A 21,819-nucleotide genomic window follows, 5' to 3' on the forward strand; every position below is an offset into this window, starting at 1 on the left:
CGCTCAACTACACAGTCCGGAACCACGTGAAATTCTGTGTCTTGCGTCCTTTCACCTGTTTCTTGATTGTTCTTGATTTGGCCGATTTCTCGAAAAGTTTTTCATACATGGGTCTGTATCTGTACGTATGTGATGACCATCTTTGAATGTGGTGGGTTCGTTTCTGATTTTTGGGTTCTTGGGTTTTGCAGGGGGAATGTAATGCGTGTTGTTTGCGTGTTGTTTTCTTTTGAGAGAGAGAGAGAGAGAGAGAGAGAGAGAGAGAGAGAGAGATGGGACATGAAGTCTACGATTCTCAAGTTTATGGGGTCATATGATATGACTCATATCGGTGATTTGGGATCATTATTGAGTTATGGTGTCGATTTGTGAAGTTTCGCCATCTGAGTTCGACGTTTCCTCACTGTCCATTTCGAAGAGATAGAAAAGGAGCTGTTGTAATTAGATCTGGAAAGAGAGAGAAGAGAGCAAAAGGTTTTGACTTTGTGATTTGAAATGCCTACGGAGAAATAGCTTCTTTTTTTCTCTGAAGTGGAGAATCTGTACTCGGGCCGGTGAGAAAAGGCAAGTTCAAATTGAATGGAGTGCTTTTTAGGGTTAACTTTTTTTCAGAGGGACCCTACTTTAACTGTGCAAAATTTGATTTTTTTCTTGGAAATTGGTACTATTTGAAGCGTTGGTTAAAAGGGTCCTTGTCATTTTCAGCTGCCGAAACTGTAGGTTAACAGTGGGCATGGCATGTCTGCTGTACAAAATACCTCAATAATGGTTTTTGTTGTCTTTTCATTTGGGCATTGATTGATGCTTTTCCAGGTTTTGGGTCTGTGGAGTTGTGAAATCAAGATATTGTTGGGTTTTGAAGCATTGGAGAGGAAGGAGAGGGGGGGGGGGGGGGGGGGGGGGGGGGAAGTAAACAAACTTCTGGCGTGATGAATCGGGAACTGAAGAGAGGGAAGGTAGAGGACTCAGATGTCAAAGAGAAGGTGCTGGTTGCAGTTAAGGCATCAAAGGAGATTCCAAAGACTGCCCTGGTTTGGGCTCTGACTCATGTGGTTCACCCTGGAGATTGCATTACTTTGTTGGTTGTCATCCCTTCTCAAAGTTCTGGTAACTCTCTCTCTCTCTCTCTCTCTCTCTCTCTCTCTCTCTCTCTCTCGTTCGACAGTCAGGCTGACGACAGGACTAGTTGGAGCCTGGTCCAAGAGGTTGCCAAGTTTCGAACTCAGGATGTCTGGGTTTTTCAGCTCATTCCTGTTGGTGCTTGAGCTAGCCCTTGGGGTTCTCTCTCGGTTTTGTACATATTCATTAGATTGTCAGGTTCATTTGTCGTTCATTGTTTGGCTCTAGCTTGCTATAGGGTTTTCTTTTGCTGTTCTAATGATTCTTTATTGGAATATCTTCAGAAGTTCTGATTGGTGGTTCATTTTCTTTTAAGTAATCACTTTCGTTTATAAGATAAAAAGTCTAGAAACACAACTTCGGATACAACTGTGTCTCGAACCGTTCGACATATGTGAGTTCGTATGCATCCAACGGGCTTTGGACACATTCCAGAGCTGTGTTTTAAAGTTGATTTCGTAGCGTTGCACTTGTAATTGTGTTATTACCGTTCAAATAATGGGAAATGATGTGTGTTTCTCTCGATGATTAGATCTTTTACCGAAACAGGGGTCCTGTAGTGAGGACCTGTACTGCAGCATCGGACCATTCGTTTATGCAATCAACGGTTCATATATGTTTATTAACTCTTACCGGTATGAGTTAACTTTGACCGGTACGAGTGCTTAAGCGAATCTGAAGTTCTGAACAATCGATTGCGGAAACGGACGGTCCGATGCCACACTACTGGGTCCTCACTACAGGACCACCGGTTCACTCTTTTACAACGTTTCCATAGGGTACTATACTACATATTTTGGGTTTTTCAGGCCATAAATCTATATGTGTATGTATTGAATTTGTTTGAGTTATGCATCCCCTGTCATTTCATGATTGATTTTCATCAATGACCTATGAATTTTTCACAATGATCAAGTTTCTGGATCAGATGACGGAAACCCAAGATTCAGAAGCCTTTTGATTGATGTATGATGCTGAAAACAGCTTTCTTACTCCCCTATTCCGCAGGTAGGAAATTATGGAGTTTCCCCAGATTTGCAGGAGATTGTGCCAGTGGCCACCGAAGATCTAATTCAGGAACTAGTCCAGAGCAGAAATCTGATATCACAGATTCCTTCTCCCAGATGATCCTTCAGCTCCATGATGTTTATGATCCTAACAAAGTATGCGCGTCTAAGTATAATTCTAGCTTTGGTGTTCGCATACACACTACGTGAATTCTATCATATGTCATTTGCCTCCTAATTCTTTGCCATAGATAAATGTGAAGATAAAAGTTGTTTCTGGATCACCAAGTGGAGCAGTGGCGTCGGAGGCCAAGAGAGCTCAAGCTGCTTGGGTTATATTGGACAAGTAATAATTTTTCTGATGAATACTTTTTATATATGTTTGAACTTGTGGGGGTGTTTGCTGCAGCTTACTTATACTTTTTGTCGTGGAAGCTGAGCTGAACTGCCAATTTGTTGTTCGGCACATCTTATGCTTTGTTGTTATAAGAGTCACAAAAACACTTCAAAAATGCTTTAAAGCAGATGTTTGACAAGCTCCATTTTGATGCTTTACTGTTTCTGCTTTGAATAATAAGCTTTTAGGATGATTCTGCTGCAACAAACATCCAATTCATGTGAAACGAATGTGTTTCGATTTAAATTAAGTTTGAGTTATTTTATTTTTATTCCTGAAATTATATTCCTGGAGTGATCTCTGTGGTAATTTGTAGAAAGCTCAAGCATGAAGAAAAGCGTTGTATGGAAGAGCTACAATGTAACATTGTCGCGATGAAGCACTCCCACCCAAAAGTTCTGCGGCTAAACTTGGTTGGGTCCCCGAAGAAGGGAGCTGAAGCAGCACGTCTATCTCAATCTGATCTAAATCAGTCATTTGAGCCACAACCCAGAACAGAGAATGACGCTATGAATTCCATTCGAGGGCCTACTGTGACGCCAAGTAGTAGTCCAGAGCTATTCACTGCAACTGAAGTTGGAACTTCATCAGTATCCAGCTCAGATCCTGGGGCCTCACCATTTTTCGTTTCTGAAATAAATGTCAAGAAAGTGGAATCATTTGGCACAAAAGAAACTCCCGATCTCGATGATTCAAGTTCTGATACAGACAGTAGAACCTCATCTCCATTCTCATCAAGTTTAAGGTTCCAAAAATGGATGGTGGAAGAAAGCTCACAACGATCAAATGCCAGTAGGGCTCAAACTTCCACAACAAGGGCTTGTTTGGAAAAATTCTCTAGACTTGATCGAGAAACTAGATTTGGATTGCCAAATTACAGACCGGACCTGGACTTCAATGGAAGTATGAGAGAAGCAGTTTCTCTGTCCAGAAATGCTCCTCTTGGGCCTCCTCCTTTGTGTTCCATATGCCAACATAAGGCACCTGTCTTTGGAAAACCCCCAAGGTGGTTCACGTATGCTGAGCTGGAGCTTGCAACTGGAGGATTTTCACGAGCTAATTTCTTGGCAGAAGGAGGGTTTGGATCTGTCCACAGAGGAGTCTTATCAGATGGTCGGACAGTTGCTGTCAAGCAACACAAATTGGCAAGTTCTCAGGGGGATCAAGAATTTTGCTCAGAAGTGGAAGTCCTAAGTTGTGCTCAGCATCGAAATGTTGTTATGTTGATTGGATTTTGTATTGAGGACAGGAGAAGGTTGCTGGTTTACGAGTACATATGTAATGCGTCGCTGGATTCTCATCTATATGGTAATTTATTCGTCCCCAACTCTGAAATGCTTTTGGCTATGCCAATGAAGAATGTAATGCCATTATGAGTATACCTCTTCCATGCAGAACTCGTACTTATATTTACATTATCAGTGTGATAGAGAACTTGCAGTTGTGATCTCACAGCTAATTATTGGAAATGTTCTGGTCTGCCTATGAGCTTTGATCTACTTCTCTCATTAAGTGAACCGTCTCTGTGCGTATACTCAAGTTACTTAATGGTCTTTGGCAGATATAAATGTGAAATATCGCTGCATGAGCTGACAAAACTTCCTTCTAGGACTTGACTTTATTTGTTGGTCCTGCAGACATAGCATTCACAGTTTTCAAGCTTTGGCCCAAATAAATTGTGTTAAGCAGTATATTTAGCTGATCTCTGATTTTGGTTGTTTCAGGTCATCGCGGAGATCCATTAGAATGGTCTGCACGCCAAAAAATAGCTGTGGGAGCTGCTCGAGGGCTGCGGTATCTTCACGAAGAATGCAGAGTGGGTTGCATTGTCCACCGAGACATGCGGCCTAACAATATCCTCATCACCCATGATTTTGAACCACTGGTACGAAAATTTCAGAACGTTCTACATGCATTTTCGTTTATTTTAACAAAGAGAACCTAGATCTTAGCCATTTACCTCTTTTGCATAGAAAACAAAATTGTTTAGTTTCTAGAATCAGAAAATAGACCTTTTCCATGCTTAATTCATCGTTTTATAAGCAAAATGATGCATTTTTCAACCTCCTTCACAGTCATCTTTGCATTGATTATCTTATGCAGCAAGCAATAGAAATTGTGTCATTAATTGCAATCATAATTATTCCAACTCTTCGTTTGCAAGGTTGGAGACTTTGGCTTGGCCAGATGGCAACCTGATGGAGAAACAGGAGTCGAAACTAGGGTAATTGGAACTCTTGGGTATGTCTTGGCAAATTGATCCCTAATTTCCCTCAGACCATTGCTGTGAATTTACTAATTTGATTATCACGCTTATTTTAGGTATTTGGCTCCAGAGTATGCTCAAAGTGGCCAGATCACTGAGAAAGCTGATGTTTATTCATTTGGGGTGGTCTTGGTGGAGCTTGTTACTGGAAGAAAAGCTGTGGACATAAACCGGCCTAAGGGTCAGCAGTGCCTTAGTGAATGGGTATGCTTCAGTCCGTTATTATTATTCTGTGCATCAACCGAATGTTATCAGCCGAATTCAGTTTGGGAGTTTTTGGATGATATTGTTGAGAAGCACCGTATCTTGTTGAAACAAATAGAAAAAGAGTGAAAATTATCTGTTGATCTTGCTCATCCGAACTGTCTATGGTTTTCCCTTGATATTTTTGTCTATGGTTTGAAACAGGCACGTCCACTACTGGAAGAATATGCCATTGACAAACTGATTGATCCGCGGCTGGCAAACAACTATAACGAACACGAGGTCTATTGCATGTTACATGCAGCATCCATGTGCATTCAACGAGATCCTCAGTCTAGGCCTCGAATGTCACAGGTAACAATTTGTCTTCTGAAATATTTTCCACTAGGAGGGTCCAAAAATGGAGGAAACATCCTTGAGTGTAAGCTTGTATAATCTGTTCTAATGGCCTCGAGAGGAGACTTTGGGTTGCACTTTCAGTCTCACACATCATCTTAGGCACTGCATACATTAGGCCTGGTTTATTTACGAATAGAGAGATTTTACGCTAGTTGAAATCCCATTGGTCCAGGTGTTGCCTAATGAGGCTGACACGACACCAAGGCAAGTGAAAATGGGGTGGTGCCGACATGGCTCGCCACAAGGGCACACGGGCCCAGTAACTTAAAAAAAAGTTGGTTGTCGAATGATCCTTTTTTACTAGTTATATTAGACCTTCTGGGTGCAGTGAAGCCAAATTCAATCAAAGCAAGGGGGCTTAGTTTTCCTGGCACTAAGTCACTCTATTAAAATTTGGGAAATGATAATGCTAATGGAACATGACAAGTTCTCAGATGATTTCCAGTTGTGATGCCCATTTAAGTTACCCATAACAGTTCTCAGTTCCTGTTCTGAATTTGTTAAGCTTTTGCTTATTCATTTTGCATTCTTTGGTAACAGGTTCTCCGCATACTGGAGGGGGATATGGTTATGGACTCGAGTCAAATGTCGACACCTAGGTATGATGCCGGTAGTCAGAGTGGACGGATTCAGCGAGAAAAGCAACAACAATATCAAAGCTATAGCAGTCCATTGGTAGCCGAAGCTTTAGAAGGGTTCAGTGGGAAGCTCTCTCTCGATTCACCAAGGTTGACACCTTTCTGGGAAAGAGAGAAGCCCACCAGGACGACTTCGTCTGAGGACGACTTGTGATCAAGAGCTCTAACCACACTTCAATTGCATGGAGAAAACTCTGAAAATAATGCCATCTTGTTCTGGTCTTGTATAGTATGAAGCAATCGGAGCATGTAGGGTTTTGTAGTTCATTTTAGAACTGTAGTCTGATACCAAGTCGCGAGGTTGGAACTCTGATGCATATATATTTTTGATCTGTTCAATGAAATCAAGCTTGGGCAGCACTTGTGGTTTTCGTTTTTGCTTCATTTCAAAGAGTATATACTATTTTACGGAAACAATTAAGATTGATACATAGTAAAAACAGAGAACTCAAAAACAGATAATTTGAGAATATGCGCTTCATTCTTTTGTATCAAGATTGTGCACTTCTTTTTTCAGTACACTGGAAAAGAAAATAAAATCAAGATTGTGCACTTCATTTCTATGCAAGAAAAACTGTGAAGAAAATAATTTATAAGTTCCCTTGTACTAGTGTTTCTCTGTTGATAAGAAATGCAAAAACCAATTTCAGGGGTACTTTCAGTTTAAGTGATTGTCACTTTCCCATGTCGTGAAGATTTAAACACTTTCAAGAAAAAATTTATATCCAAGGAACCAAATCGCAGTTCCGCTGTCAAAAAATTCGTGACATCTATTTAGCATGCAATCCCGAGTATATCCGTTCCATGGCGACAGACTAGCATAAGAACAAACGGTAGGAAAACATGACAGGTCAGACAAGAGACTCGTAGATATTCGTTTTTGAAGTACGTGTTCAACTTCAGTCGTTACAGATGACAATGGGCTTAACAATGTCAGACAACGGCACAATTAAGCATATAACATGATGTTAAAGGATGGAGAGAACTCTAAACCACCTACTGTAGCAAATGAAGTCCAAAAGGCATTGATTTCCCTTTACTTGACATAAAATAAGGCATACAAATCCAAGAACAAATCTCCTAGCCGGTATTTTCAATGTCCGGCTCTCTCCAGTCAGACAAAGTTGTGGTGAAAACCTCCAAGTTTCCTACTACGATTTTCTCATCTTAGACCTTGCATACCTGAAAAGCACCAACCAATACTCAGTTGCTGTCATATAATGTAAACCATAACCAAAGAACATGAATTAAGTTGGAAAAAGCTACTCGATGTGCATCCCTCCCCGGTCTGATGATCCTAACCAGCTTCCTTGAAGAGCATCCATGACTTGAGTCGCTTGTTCAATTCCCTGCCAATATAAGACCATAAGATGAGATTCGGGATATTAATTGACATTTCCCTCTTTGCGGGCAATAAATTGAGACGTTAAACATGAGTTTGTTCGGTTCGGGTTTTGAGAGAGGTTTTCGGGGATAATGAGTGAAGAGAGATAGAAAAAATTTATTAGGGACCGTGTACAGAGAGAGGAGTTGGTTTTGAGACCAAAAATGAACAGAGTCTTGTTCTTTGTCTAAAACCTTCTAAGTTCTATAATATGTCAACATTACAACGATGGTTATCTTTTCAAAGATTTACCCATAAACTTCTCAAAGGAATGGGTGCCAACTGCCAACAATTTCAGCAATTTCACCAAATACTAAGGAATGATACAAGTATACTAGTAGAGGTCAACTGCTTTAAGTACAACTAAATACTAGTAGTAAATAACAAGATTTACAGTGGTTTTGTTACGGTACTGGATACCTCAAAATCAGCAAATGCAACTGGCATTCCACCTCTAGCACGCACCTTCACCGCCTTAAACCCAGAATATCTGCCACCAAAAACAAATGCAAGCCCACGAAGCTTTGTAATGACAAGCTTGAAATTGTGCTCAACTCAACAGAGAATCAGCTAACAAAGTGCAGAAAAAACGGTAGTTTTGAACAATTACATAAGTTACACAACGAGGATTGCCAGAAAGCTTACGGAGACAGGACTTGCTTCAGTTCATCATCAGTGCAATTTGGACCAAGATTTGCAATGAACAAAGTGGAACATCGTGAGACACCATCAACAGTATCTTGTGAGACATCATCAACGGTCTTTTCTGTCTGCTCCTGAGACATGTAAGACATAACCAATAAAAGGAATAGTTCAATGGATATTAGGCGCACTTGTTATTCATGTATCTTTTGTCGTGCCTTGGGTTCACATGAAAAGCCAGACAAGCCGACACCAAAAACCCAAATGCAAAATTTTCTAGTCAATATACCAATAAAAGCACAAAAATAAGGTGGTCCAAACATTTTCTCTTCGGAAATTGAACTTGAAGACAATCAAGTTGAAAAAGCAAAAGGCAAATTAGAATCTCACCATTTTGTTGATGATATAATTCACACAGCACAGTGCTATACTCATGTAAGACAGTACAAAAGAATTGAGTTAAAAGAAGCGTTCCAAACCTTTTCCTTCACATTTTCAGTCGGAACAGCCGTTTCAGGATCGTCCACTGCCTCACTGCCAATGATCAGACAAGACCAAGTTAGGGATCAGCAAAAAACTGCAAAATGCAAGAGCCTTTCGACATAATGCGAGCAGTTGTAAAACATGGATAATTAGATTTAAGGATCGCTATGCTTTCATAATCATCTCAACCTTTTTGAAATCTTTAAATCCCCCTCGTCCCCAGGAGCTTCATCTGCTTCACTCTCTCCTGAATCTGCAAAAAGTGGCAATTTGTGCTTGTGAGTCATAATACAAGTTCATGCCCCAATGCCTCTGGTAAATATGAGAGTACAAGCACTTTCAAAAACCAAAAACTGAACAAAAATTACAGGGAGTTTATGAATTGAATGTGGTCAACATGGAATAAAAGCAAGAGTAACATTATCAACATCTAATTCGTGTTACAGAACATATTACCATCACCACTGGATTCTTGGGCATCACCCGCTGCTTTATTTCTGTTGTCAATAACAACATAGGCTCCACTTCCTGTTAACAAAGAAACACTAACCCACCTTCTCAACATAGTCGTGGAAGCAAAGAGCCAAAGATAGCAAGTATTTTTGGGGGGATATACCTTGGAAACATCTTGAAACACAATATAGAATTTCATACCTGGCTTGCGCTTTCTCCTTGAGTTTGATCTGGCCATTTCAATATGTAGGACAGATCCAGTCTGAGGGTCAAATTTTACGCCCTGAAAAAGACAGTGGTTACCCCCAGATTGGAAGCTATAAACCAATTGAAATGAATCCAACTATTCTCCTCATTCAAATATGCTATATCGAATGCAATCCATTGCTGGACCATGCATCCACCCTTCAAGCAGATCCAAATGGTTAAACTAGAAACTACTGATTACTTTATTTTTCTAACTTCTATTTTCTACTTTATTCATTCTTCATGTATTTTCTCTCTATTTCATACTGGGTATTATCTGTCTCATTATGTCTTTCCAAATGATATCCAAGACATTCGATTCCCGTTGATGATGTCAAACTTTAATTTAGCTGGTGCCAACGTAAGTTTGCTGAACTATTAATCATCGTGTAGGGCTATGAGGTTCAAGACAAAGACAGATCAAGGCAAACAACCTTTTAATGCATTCTTCTTCGTCTGAAAATTTAAATTAATATGTCCCATTATCCATAAGTGTGTGTGTGTGTGTGTGTGTGTGAGAGAGAGAGAGAGAGAGAGAGAGAGAGAGAGAGAGAGAGAGAGAGAGAGAGAGAGAGAGAGAGAGAGAGATTGATGAATAAAAGACCTTGTTTCACTTGGTTACATAGCAAGGACGTTACACAAGTTTTAGAGCGACACCTTCACTGGCTCCCTCAATAGATACATACATCTACAAACTTTAAGGTACTGTCTATGTCTATATCGTAAAACTATGCATAAAACAAAAAGTAGTACATGCTTACATTTAATGAGTGCAGAGCTGCCAAAGCTGATTGATGATTGACAAAGGTAGCAAAAGCAACCACCTGTAAACAGAAATGATACCTTCAAGGAGTTTTTCGAGGAAGCAGAAAATCCAGATATGTTAATACCACAACTAATGCAAAGGACCTAAAGGTCGAAGCAACTACAAGAACCAAAACATATAAGCCGCAAAAATCAGCTCCGGTGTTGGAACCCACTGATCCGCTCTAGAGGTAGATGGAGAGCCGAGAGACCATCATCTCCATCAAGCTAGAGCCCATTCCATTCCCGCCGCACTCGCTGTTGCAAGATGGCTCCACCATCGCTGCTAGAAAGCCCAGGAATTCGTTGCCATGGCTCATCGAATCCAAGAGCCTCAAAAAGCCCATATCTGGCTCCTCAAATCTGAGCCCCACGTTCCAAAAATGGTCGGAAGAATGGGAGATTCCTCCCTAGGGAGAGAGTCTCAACTATCTCACAGACAGAAATAGGAGAAGGAAAAGGGGGAGGAGGGGCCTTGTTGGGGGGGGGGGGGGGGGGGGGGGGGGGGGGGCCTTGAGAAATAAAGAATGGAGCAGCAGCTTGGGCTCTCGCTCTCTCTTTTGCATTTTTAGCCCTCTGAGCAAAGAAACACAGCACAACAGCCTTTTGCAAGTCTCTTCCCCCACCCAAAACTCTTTTCCCATTGAATCATCCCGTTTTCATCTTAAACTCTAAGGTTGCTTCCTTGACACTTCGATTTGAGCCTATGGGCCGCTGTAACTAATCTGGAACCAGGGCAGTAGTTTCAGGTGCAGATAGAAAAAATGACGAGTATAAATGTGAGACTAAATAGGACATCCGAGTGAAGAAACACAACACAGTAGCCTTTTGCAAGCCTCTTCCACCACCCAACAACTCTTTTCATGTTGAATCATTCCATTTTCATCTTACACCCCCTGGCCGCTTCCTTGACACTTTGATTTGAGCCTTTGGGCCACTATAAGTTTGTAACTAATCGGATCCGGCCATCCGGGGCAGTAGTTTTAGGTGTGGATGGATTTATTTACATTTGACCACTATGACAATCCAAAATAGAATGTTCTAATTTCTTAAGAAGGTTAGCTAGCAAATAGTACCACAGAGAAACCTCATAGATAGGCAAGTATCTGATTGTGTCCAGACTCAAGCATATCTGAACTTCAACTTTACAATGAGGATACAATGCCTCCCTCTTCACAACAAACAATAACTTCGAACGTATGGCCGCTAAGCCTGCCACCTAGGATCACCATATTACCTCACAATATGCCGTGAGCTCAGACACATTAGGACAAGACATGATAGGTGTAACACAAACAGCAGCAAAAGAAAAGAGGTACATTGCCAGTGCTAATCCAAACCCTCCAAAAATTGCAAGAACACTGCAATAGCAATGGTTCCGAATTTTAGTGATTCTGTTCAGTTGCATGGAAAAGAAAGGGAAAGTGCAGGAATATTTAACTTTCATGCATTTTTAATGTTGTGGGACCCACTTCTCTAACTTTTCCTCTGGGATTAGCTTTCTCTCAAAACTTGTCATGTCAAAAACACAAGATTTCGAAGAAATCTTCTTTCCACGCTAGTGTTTTCATAATTAACTACTACTTTCAAATTTCTCTCAAATTTCTAATCAATTGAACGCATATACGAAAATACTTTTCATTTTCCTTTACCTGACACAATAATTTCACTGGAATAGTTTTTATGCATTAATTTTTTGACAAGTGAACGAAACCTAAGGTTCTTCAATGCATAAGGCACAGAATGTAACAACACTTGTTCTGGCATCCTGGGAGGATATATGGTTCGTCTCAACACCACCAATTTCCTCTTTAGTACCTATCCCTGATAATCATCATAATATGAAGAAAAATCACTCCTTTTTACCATTTTTTCACGTAGAACTTCCACTCAAAATAATATAATTGTTGAAAAAATGGCCAAACTAACAAAGACACAATGCACGGAAAACAATCAAGAACAGCACAAGAACCTAAGACAGATTTTTACAGGTTCCCCGACTGTTGTAGTTAAGAACATACACGACTAACACTAATTTCCACTGTATATCCAATGAAGAATGAAGTACAATTTACATCGGATGCGTATAACAAGTATTTATAACCTATGGTTTATATCATCGATTGTCGTAATACCTTTCCAGGCTTCCAATCAATCAGGCTCCAGTAGAGAGAGAGAGAGAGAGAGAGAGAGAGAGATTGACCTGATTGCCGCGGCCGGTGTACTTGAGCTGGCAAGAATCGAAACCGGGACGGCGGCGGAAGAGGTTGTGAATCTCGCGGGCCTTGACGTCGTCGGGGAGGCCGGAGACGAAGAGGGTGTTGATGCCGCCGTAGTCCGGTTGGTGGAGGAAGTAAGGGTCGAACGCCTGTTGGTGAGCCATCGCCAACGCCGTCTGTGGAGTGGAGGGTAATCGACGGCGAAAAGGCCAAAGATTTTGGGGATTTTACTTTCTTCACTAAAACATACTGTACTTATAAGAAAATAAATAAATATGGTGAAAATCAAATCAAACTCAACATAAGAAAAGAAAACTAATTATATTTATTCTCATAATTATTATAAGACCAAAGTTAACAACAACAATACCCACGAGTTTAAATCCTTTGTATCCAAATTCCTTTGTTACTGAGAGATATATTGACGTGAATCATTTGATTGAAAGTAAATTTGGAATGACTTGACTTTAGTTCGTTTAGAAAATGTGGTTGAAAAAACTATTGGAACAAGGGTATATAAGAGCATCTCCAATCCATCTCCATTTCCTCCTAAATAGAGGATGGATGTAACACATTGAGGGGAGATTTTGTAATTTATTCTATTTTTTTTTTACTTTTTGTACTTTTTGAGAGAATCTTTGACGGACTCATCGTCCTTTTTAGAGTGTAGAGGAATTTTGTACTCCAAATTTACTTTTGGTCCTCCATTTTTAGAGAACCAAACTCTAAAAAGGACGGTGGGTCCCTCAAAAATTCTTCCAAAAAGTACAAAAAGTGAGAAAAAGAGAATAAATTATAAAATCTCCCTTCAATGTGTCACATCTATCCTCTATTTTGGAGAAATAGAGGTGGATTGGAGATGCTCTAAGGAATTTAGATACTGAGAATTTCACACCTGGGGTTTTTGCAGAAAATTTCCTGTAATTTTGGTTTAACAATAAAATGGAAATTGTATAGCACTCATCTGGTACATGGGATGGAGTTGAAAAGAATTGACAATTTGCACTCCCGATTACCTTTCCATTTTGTCAATTTTCTGAAATTCCATTTTACCTTTTCAATGTGCTTGAGTAACAATGCACAGATATATATATATATATATATATATATATATATATATATATATATATAGATATTATACATTCGTAGCTTAAGATTAAAAGCCTTGGGAATTCTTACTCAAATGTGTGTTTATTTCAATGAGAGAGATGTGTTCCAACTTCCTATACCCTTTTGTGCTTTGCTAGGGGTAGTGCACCCTTTTGTGCTTTGCTAGGGGTAGTGCAGTTGGTTGATTAGTTAGGACGGGGGCTTACCACTTTAAGGTCCCAAGTTCGACTTTCCTGTATTGTAAAAAAGCCTTTGGGGCCACCCCATGCGTAAAAAAACCCTTTGGGTTAGCAAAGGCTGGTGGGAGCTGGAGAGATTAGTCCAGTGGTGCACGCAAATTAGCTCGAAGACCACTCTTCATTACCAAAAAAGAAAAAGAAAGAAAGATGATAGCAAGAAGGAAGAGCCTTGTCTATAGTCCATTATATGACAGTTTGTACATAAAAATTGTGACCGAAGCATTTGAATACGATCATTGGATCAAATTAAATTCTTCACAAATGATATAGACACTTGAATTGATAAAATGACCAATTTCGATCATAAAGCACGACAGTCTTATAGACTCCACAAACCTAGATATCATCGTCTAGCCACTGCTAGAGAATGGAGTAGTCCACTATTTGGAGAGTGGAGACAACGGGCATTTCATCTCTCCAAATAAAAATGCATTGCACATTGTCGACAAGCGTTCAATACTGAAAGACGCGGTCTCTCTTTTCTTGGGAACTTCTGAAAAATCGAAAGACATAGTCTATTCCTTTCCATTTGTTGCAAGCACTGAGCGAGAACCGTGAACTTTCCAGGATGGTAAGGAACCCAACGAAAACTTAGAGCAGCTTGTCTTTCCTTCTTGTTTCCTGTCAAGGCATCAAGAGCATAACACTTTGCCCATCTCCTGCTGCCCCTCATGCTATGCCCATCACACCTTGTTTGTATGTCCGGTTAAGGTCAAGCTTGTATTTGACAAAAGATATAGCTGCGAAAGGGATGGGATTCACTTCCAACTTTGAGTAGATGAATTTTGTGATGCTCTTCCCAGTAATCATCACAAGTCCCTTCAGAAACACATACGACGTCAAGTTTCTTTTGCATACAACGTTGTATAATCTTCCTACGATTGAACTTGACAAAATCAAATCAAATGGCACCATCTACATGGTCTCACACTTGATAATTTGATAGGCGTCTTTTTTCAACTCCCTCATGCCAGCCCATTTCTTGGTACTATTTTCTTGCTACTAGCTCCTATGAAGGGAGGTAATCAAATTGTAATGAAATTCAGATAGCATTACTTTTTTGTTATACATCAGAACACTTTAACAGACTACAGTATTATCCTACTCCAAACACAATTCATCGTCACGGGTACCAACTTCCTTTCTATAGTAATTGAACTCACAACTCATTGCACGATGGGACACTGGGATCTACCTGATTTAACATCCCAAATTTAGCTAGCAATCACGTTTCAGATGTCAAGCATTCAAGAAGAAAGGATCAACATAGAGCACTGAAGACACTACTATTGTGAACAGAGAGAATACAAAAGTGAGGCCAACTTTGAATTTCTCATACAAGCCAGAATCACATACACACAAAAAGGTGTTTCATTCCTTCACTTTCAATCTAAATTTCCTTAAAACAAACTAGTACTAAGCAAGCAGTACTAAACATACTCCCAAATACATCCCTTTCCTTCTCTTCCTCTTGTTTCCTGTTAAGGCACAGGGATCACAATTCAAACAAGGCATACGGGCCATAACAATTTGCCCATCACCTGCTGCCTTCATGCTATACCCATCACACCTTTTTTGTTCAGTTAAGTCGAGCTTGTACTGGACAAAAGATACAGCTGTGGAAGGGATGGGCTTCACTCCCAACTTTTGAGAAGATGAATTTCGTCATGCTCTTCCCCAGTAATCATCCACAAGCCCCTTTAGAAACACATATGACATCAGGTCTCTTCTGCATACAATGTTGTATAGTCTTCCTAAGATTCGACTTAAGAAAACCAAATCAAAGACACTATCAACATAGTCTTTCACTTGATAATTTGATACACGTTTTTTCCAACTCACTCATGCCGGCCCATTTCTTGGTACTACTTTCTTGTGACTAGCTCCAGTTAAGGGAAATAGTAGCAGATAGTAGGGCTAGGGGAAGAGGAAGACCTTAATTGACTTTGGATGTCGTAATACAAAAGGATTTGGGCTTGCTAAATCTAAGTGAATAGGTGGCCTTAGACAGAGCTCAATAGAAAAATAAGATTCATGTAGCCAACCCCAAATGATTGGAGACACAAGGCTCGGTTTGGTTTGGTTGTTTGTTATATGTAAATGCGGTTTACAGTATTATCCTGCTCCAAACTTAACTCATCACCACAGGTATATGTAAAATTACCATAGTCCCAAAAGCTTAAGCTCGTAGGAAATGGGTCCAACAATGTATATCAAGCTATCTAACAGTATCAACTGACTTCCTATAGTAGTAATTGAACTCGCAATCTCATTGCACTTCACTACATCCACACAACTATTGAGGTAACTGTTTCGGTTACATTCAATTAGCAAGAATTGGTGAAGAAGTCTCTTCAGATTTCTTATGTTAAAACAAGATGTGGACAATGCTATCTACCTGATTTAGCATCCCAAATTTTGCCATTTCAAATGTCAACTGTTAAGCATTCAAGAAGAAAGGTCCAATTATACAGCACTGAAGACAATATAACAGGGAACAGAGAGAATGAAGAATTGAGGCCACTTTTGAAATTTCTCATAAAAGCTAGAATCACATAAACACACAGGTGATACATGGCCTCACTTTTAAACACAATTTTCCTAAAACAAACCACTAAACACACTCCCAAACATGATACGATACAAAAAGAACATAGCAATTGAAGCAATAATTATACAAAAAAAAAAAAAACAATAAAAGAAATTACTTGGATTTTCCCCAAACGAAAACCCTAGATCGAGCCACGGAGCTACGACGACGACGAAGCAACACCTGCGAACAGAGCAGCTTTCCCGGCGGCCTCTTCGTCCAAAAACAAGTCATCAGTCCTCCTAAAAGCCGCGTGAACCACCACGACCACCACCCCAATCGCCAGCGCCACGAGTATGTTCGCCGTCGCGCGCGTCAACAGCAGGAAAACAATCGTGAGCACCGACAGCACGATCAGGACCCACCGGTCGCCGATCGTGCGCCTGAAGACCACCAGAGGCTCGTCGCGGAGGAAGTACAGGAACAGCCACACGGCCATCATGACGATAAAGACGATGAGAGAGATCGGGTGCCACAAGAGGCTTAAAAACACGATTAGGAGCACGATTATGGCGTAGTTCATGCGGAAGTAGCCTAGATTCGTTTTGATCCGTGCGAGTGCGTCTTTGAAACGGCTCGGGCCGCTCGGCAGGGCGATGGATCGGAGGTTGAACATCTCCCGCCACGGTCGTCGCGTGCCGAGGCCGGCTTTTATTTGTTGCTTGGCGCGTGCGATGTAGTCTAGGTTTGCGCCGCCTGGGTCTGATGACGTCGGAATCGTGCCGTACGTCGTCGTCATTTTCCGGCGAGTCTCGGGTTGAATCGTTGTCGATGTCGTGGGGACTGTTTGGGTGGATGGGAGGAAGGAGGAGGAAGAAAGGGCGGGAGGGTGTGAGGGTATTATATAGGCTGCTATCTAAGTCACAAAATGCGAATGCACCCGAGCGTGAAACCGTCTTCAAATGTTATCTCAAACAACTGAAATTCACAAAAGCGGAGATTAGGAGTGCGATTACAGTCATAGAATTGAAAGAGGGAGCGTAGGGCATTTTGGATATTATAATTTGACTACGGCTAAATTCCGCTAAGAGATTTTTTCGATTCGTTCTTATTTAAATTTTTTTTTTCGTGTTTGTTAGTTTTGTGAAATAAGAATTATTATTTTTTTTACTCTTACCCAATAATTTTTAGAAATATTTAAGATAAAGCCCAAAAAGTCGACTTTTTGGATTTTATCTTGAACGATATTTCCAAAAATATTAAAACTCATGTTATGGCGTGCTGTGCTTTTCCGTGCTCGTGTCATGCCCGAAAAAAGGGCCCAGCTTGGCCCGCTATAAGTATTGTGCTGTGTCCAAGCCATGCCGTGTAGGGCTATAAACAAATTGAGCAGCTCGTGAACACTGCCCGCTTTGGGATAAGGCCCAAGAGGCGTGGGCCTTAAGCCCCTCAAAAATGTCAAAAAAATAGGGCCCCGCTTATTTTTTGACCTAGTATATATGTGTTGTTTTAGAGACCAATTTTAAACTCAATAAGACATTTTATAATTAAGCCTCAATGGCTCAGAAAAATGGAACACAGAATGCAAGAAAAAAAATAAATAAAAAAAAGGAGGAGTAAAAGGTCACGGGATCGCCAAAAATCTCTGGAGCCCTTCAAAATTATCCAGTGTGGTGGATGTATGGATGCATCTTTTTGCCCCCTTAAACACTACTACTCATGTACTTCTCATTACAAACAAATACTATATCCGAATCAAAATTATTCAGTGTGATTGACTTTTTATTTGATTTTCGTTTACAATTATTAAGAGCCTCACTTTCGAAGACCGTCTTAGGCCTCCAAAATCTCAAAGCCGGCCATGCTCGTGAGCTTGGCTCAGCTCGTTTAGTAAACGAGCCAAGTTTGAGCTCGAGTTTTCAGCTCGCCTCGTTTAATAAATGACTCAGCACTGCTCGAGCTCAATTTTTTGGCTCATTAAGTAAACGAGTCGAGCTCGACAAAGCTCGGCTCGATTCGTTTACAGCCCTAAACTGTCGTGCCACTCTTAAATGTGTCGTGCTCGGGTTGGATCCGCCCGACCCGTTTGACACCTCTAATGTAGGGAGGATAATTTTCATCCTTTTTTTTTTTTTTGATGAACGAACATCTAACAATATTGCACCTGATTAGTTTTTTTTTTTGCATAGAATTGAGGAACTACTACAGTACGTTGAGCTAACTGCGACTGAACTACTATTAGGTAAATGAATGGATGAGATTGATGGGGTGATTTGTTGAAGGTGTGAGTGGATGTATTGTACTCCAGCTGTTGGGAAGGCCGACAATTTCCAACTAACCTTCTAGGGAAGATGAAAAGATTAGGTGAGGATAAGACCACAATAAGCATCGTGGGGACGGCGACGATGAGAGGACGGCGAGGTAAACAACGAAGCCGGCAACTGGCACCACGTGGCTTGTTGGAAAATGATTGGTCAAAACTCATTTCAAGAGGATCTGGTCGGTTTTTTATTTTATTTTTAAAACCAGTCAATTCATTCATGCCCGAGGGCGAAGATTACGTCGCAAAACTCAGGAGTGTACCAAACTGTCTAATTTGGGACCCTATGACACCTCGCAAAAGCAAATCAACTCAAGGTGTCGATATGAGAATCCCGTCCGAGATAGGGCAAAGAGATCTCAAACGAAATCCCAGTACAAATCATTACGCAATAAGGTATAATTGAAACAACAAACAGAATACAAGCTTAAAGGAAGAATCTGCTCCCATGGACAGACCACAACGGCCTCCGGCCGAACTAGAACAAAGACACATTCCAGTAGATGAAAAACTCCAAGGAGATTCCACGGCAAGCCTCCACTGTCGTGCAAAACTCTGGGCACAAGGACCGAGGCAATGCCAAAAAACACTTCGACAGGCCCAAGCGACCACGACAGCCGAAGACCAGGACAAACTTCACCTACACCTTTTTGTTGTTTGGCCTGCGTGCGGATATATCCTCTGACGTTTAATTTGTTGCACATAACTCAGTACATGTTACTATTTGATTAATACAATATGAACAACTGGGATTAAATTTTTGATGTATTGGTTAGATTCAAGAAAAAAAATGAGGACATTTACGTCAAATTTCTTAAATCTATCAAATTAGACAGAATTGGCTACGAATGCAATCTTCTACAAAGCACACGGTGGTTATGCGCAACAAAACAAATTGAACGTCAAGGGTGTGTTCGCATGTAGGGCAAGCAACTGGGGGTGTAAGTAAAGTTTGCCAAAAAAAAAATACACCAGCCCTTGATTTCCATCCACGACACCGTGGAAAAAATCTCCACTGAAGCCCTTAAAAGGAGAGATTACTCAATGCCACTATGGGTCCGTTTGGATGCGGGATAAAGATTGTGGGTATTAGTTATGAAGGAGGATAAGATATTAAAATGTATTATGTAAGAAATGTGGACCCACATTAATGTGATGGGGGATTAACTAGTACGGAGTATTTGGTTTGGATGAGGAATAAAATAGGGGGATAATGTTGTTCTGTAATTGAAATGGAAGAGAGATGGAGTATTATCCGGAAGTATTATATAATAACACCCTAGAACCTCTCCATAAATAATCTCATTCGAGGGAATTAGAGGGTATAATATAATCCGGGGCTTGACTAATACCCCTCCATTTTATTTCCCAAACGAGATCTTAAGGCTGGACCCACGGACTAAAAGAGGATATCACAGTCCCCCTTCAAAATATCACATTCAAACAGGCTATATATATGACACCAACCCGTTTTGTAACACACATTGAAATAGGGCCTGCAAACTCATGTGGTGGAAAAGGGGCTTGTGCCCCACGGCCATTGAATAAGTTTTACTCCACAAGATTGCATCCGGTTGGTGGTGGATTATAAAATTTGCAATGTCGTTGGTCATTAGCGGGATGAGTTTTGAAAGAGAACGAGGGGATATAGTCAAAGGAAGAATTATATATACAATTTTTTGAGTGTAAGGATGAATTATCATTAAACATGGTTGATTATTTGTCCACGGTTTGTTTAGGTACGTAGAGGATGTGATGGATAAAGATATTCTCTTTAACAATAGCGATATTTTCCAAATTTTAGTGATGGCGTTTTCATAAATAGAAGCATGAAATAGGGGAAATTCTATTGAACACCCCTCTACTCTCATTACTTTTCTTTCTTTTCATTGATGAGAAAAATTTATTCATAGAGAAGCAGTGAATAAGTTTTACAATGCTTAATCTCGGCCGTCCAAAAGTGTTTTGGATAGTAATAGATTGTTTTTAATTCAGATTGGTCATCCAAAGCACTTTTAGACAGCTAAGATTGCGTGGAACCGTGAATAAGTTTTTCTCTTTCTTAAGAGATAAAAACACAACTCCAACACATGGAGGTGATGGTGATGGTGGTTGGTCTTGTTCAAAGATGGAGTGGAGATGGGAGGTAGGGGTGAATGAGGAAGCTGGTTATGGGAGGTGGAAGATCTTGATCATTCTTGTTTAGAAAATGCCCTTTTAGTTAATGTTTGGTCTTGCTTTTCCAAATTGAGAAGTTTTGGACAGTGGTTATTAGTACTAAGTGGGTGGAGTGGCTATCTAAAAGTGTTACAGATGCCATGTGGTTCACCATTATTCTTTGAAACATCAACATCAATTTGAATATATATGTCTAGTACGCATTGAAAACATCAATATCAACATAAAGTACTAATTAGTTGGATTTCTCTAGTGTTGGAAAGATGAATACGGATGGTAGCTCTTGTGGCAATCCTGTACTGTACAGGCTGGTTTTAGAGGAGTAATTAGAGAAGGGAGAGGCTTATTAGTAAAGGGTTAAGTTATGTGGAAGGCTATTCGACTGCATGTCTTGAAGACGAGTTATGGGGCATCACGTAACGCCCCATGTAGACCACTGGTTCAGTAACTTGTTTGAGCCTAACCACATGACTCAAAATGCTTAAGCCCAAGTTACTAATACATAGTATCTTATATTTATCCTTATGTACTCAAAATTTTCCATGTCTACTTCAGATGTGAGACGAAATGTTACAAATCTTCAATGGATTGAAGACCATCCTAGACAATGATTTGCAAGGAGTTGATATGGAATAAGGTTCAGAGAATGCGGTGACGCTCATTAATGGAGGCCGACTTCAAAATTCCCTTCACAGGATCATAACTGAAGAATGTACAAACATGTTGAAGAGGTCTAACAGCTCCATCGGTCACACTCAGAGAGAAGGAAATCGGGTGGCAGATCGCCTAGCAAAGATAGGTACCGGACAAGGTATAAGATTAGTTACTCTGGGAGATAACCCTAATGAGATTTGGGACATGCTTGTCGCAGATGTTGCGAGTGTAGCCTTAATTTGCTAGGGGAGAAGCCCCTAGTTAGCTTTTAGGCCCTTTCTTGCTTGTATTTTAGCTTTTGCTGCACCAAAAAAACAATGGTTATGGGAGGTGGAGGCGGAGAAGGAGAAAGAGGTGGTGGTTGATAAGGTTATGGCCTATAGCTACCAGGGGTTGTAACCTCATAACTCAACCTGTATATTCATGCTCGAATTGACGGAGCAGGCACCCGCAAAAAAGAAAAGAATTGACCGAGCCAGCACCAAAAAGAAAAAAGAGAGAGAGAGAAGTAAACGAGCCGGCACCAA

At 40.5% G+C, this 21,819-nt stretch overlaps 3 protein-coding genes across 8 annotated transcripts; 1 reads left to right on the forward strand and 2 right to left on the reverse strand.

Moving 5' to 3' along the window:
* Positions 1–901: 901 nt before the first annotated feature.
* Positions 902–6,390, forward strand: LOC131336392 (inactive protein kinase SELMODRAFT_444075-like). Its single transcript, XM_058372197.1, has 9 exons — positions 902–1,107; positions 2,128–2,282; positions 2,378–2,472; positions 2,840–3,831; positions 4,248–4,408; positions 4,688–4,764; positions 4,846–4,993; positions 5,198–5,347; positions 5,933–6,390. Exons 1-9 carry the CDS (start codon positions 930–932, stop codon positions 6,182–6,184), a joined length of 2,208 nt encoding a protein of 735 aa, XP_058228180.1. The 5' UTR covers positions 902–929; the 3' UTR covers positions 6,185–6,390.
* Positions 6,391–6,879: 489 nt separating this feature from the next.
* On the reverse strand, positions 6,880–12,533 carry LOC131297953 (uncharacterized). 2 transcript variants are annotated; one of them, XM_058323178.1, is made up of 10 exons: positions 12,246–12,533; positions 10,000–10,062; positions 9,194–9,275; positions 8,996–9,067; positions 8,729–8,792; positions 8,536–8,590; positions 8,060–8,190; positions 7,835–7,904; positions 7,297–7,379; positions 6,880–7,212 (listed from the first exon to the last, which is right to left on the reverse strand). In XM_058323178.1, exons 1-10 carry the CDS (start codon positions 12,423–12,425, stop codon positions 7,182–7,184), a joined length of 831 nt encoding a protein of 276 aa, XP_058179161.1. In that variant the 5' UTR covers positions 12,426–12,533; the 3' UTR covers positions 6,880–7,181. The 2 variants fall into 2 exon arrangements, with proteins under 2 accessions (XP_058179161.1, XP_058179162.1); XM_058323179.1 differs by having other exon boundaries at positions 8,548–8,590; positions 12,246–12,496.
* Positions 12,534–13,761: 1,228 nt separating this feature from the next.
* Positions 13,762–17,106, reverse strand: LOC131335828 (PRA1 family protein F2-like). 5 transcript variants are annotated; one of them, XR_009202656.1, is made up of 3 exons: positions 16,319–17,106; positions 15,256–15,308; positions 13,762–14,378 (listed from the first exon to the last, which is right to left on the reverse strand). XR_009202656.1 is itself a non-coding variant. In XM_058371346.1 (2 exons), the coding sequence occupies exon 1, from the start codon at positions 16,937–16,939 to the stop codon at positions 16,361–16,363; it is 579 nt and encodes a 192-aa protein (XP_058227329.1). In that variant the 5' UTR covers positions 16,940–17,106; the 3' UTR covers positions 13,762–14,350; positions 16,319–16,360. The 5 variants fall into 5 exon arrangements, 3 of the variants coding, with proteins under 3 accessions (XP_058227329.1, XP_058227328.1, XP_058227327.1); XR_009202658.1 differs by having other exon boundaries at positions 15,256–15,339; XM_058371346.1 differs by lacking the exon at positions 15,256–15,308 and having other exon boundaries at positions 13,762–14,350.
* Positions 17,107–21,819: the final 4,713 nt, after the last annotated feature.

The sequence above is a fragment of the Rhododendron vialii genome, chromosome 8a (genome assembly GCF_030253575.1).
Source record: "Rhododendron vialii isolate Sample 1 chromosome 8a, ASM3025357v1".
NCBI classification, from domain to species: domain Eukaryota; kingdom Viridiplantae; phylum Streptophyta; class Magnoliopsida; order Ericales; family Ericaceae; genus Rhododendron; species Rhododendron vialii.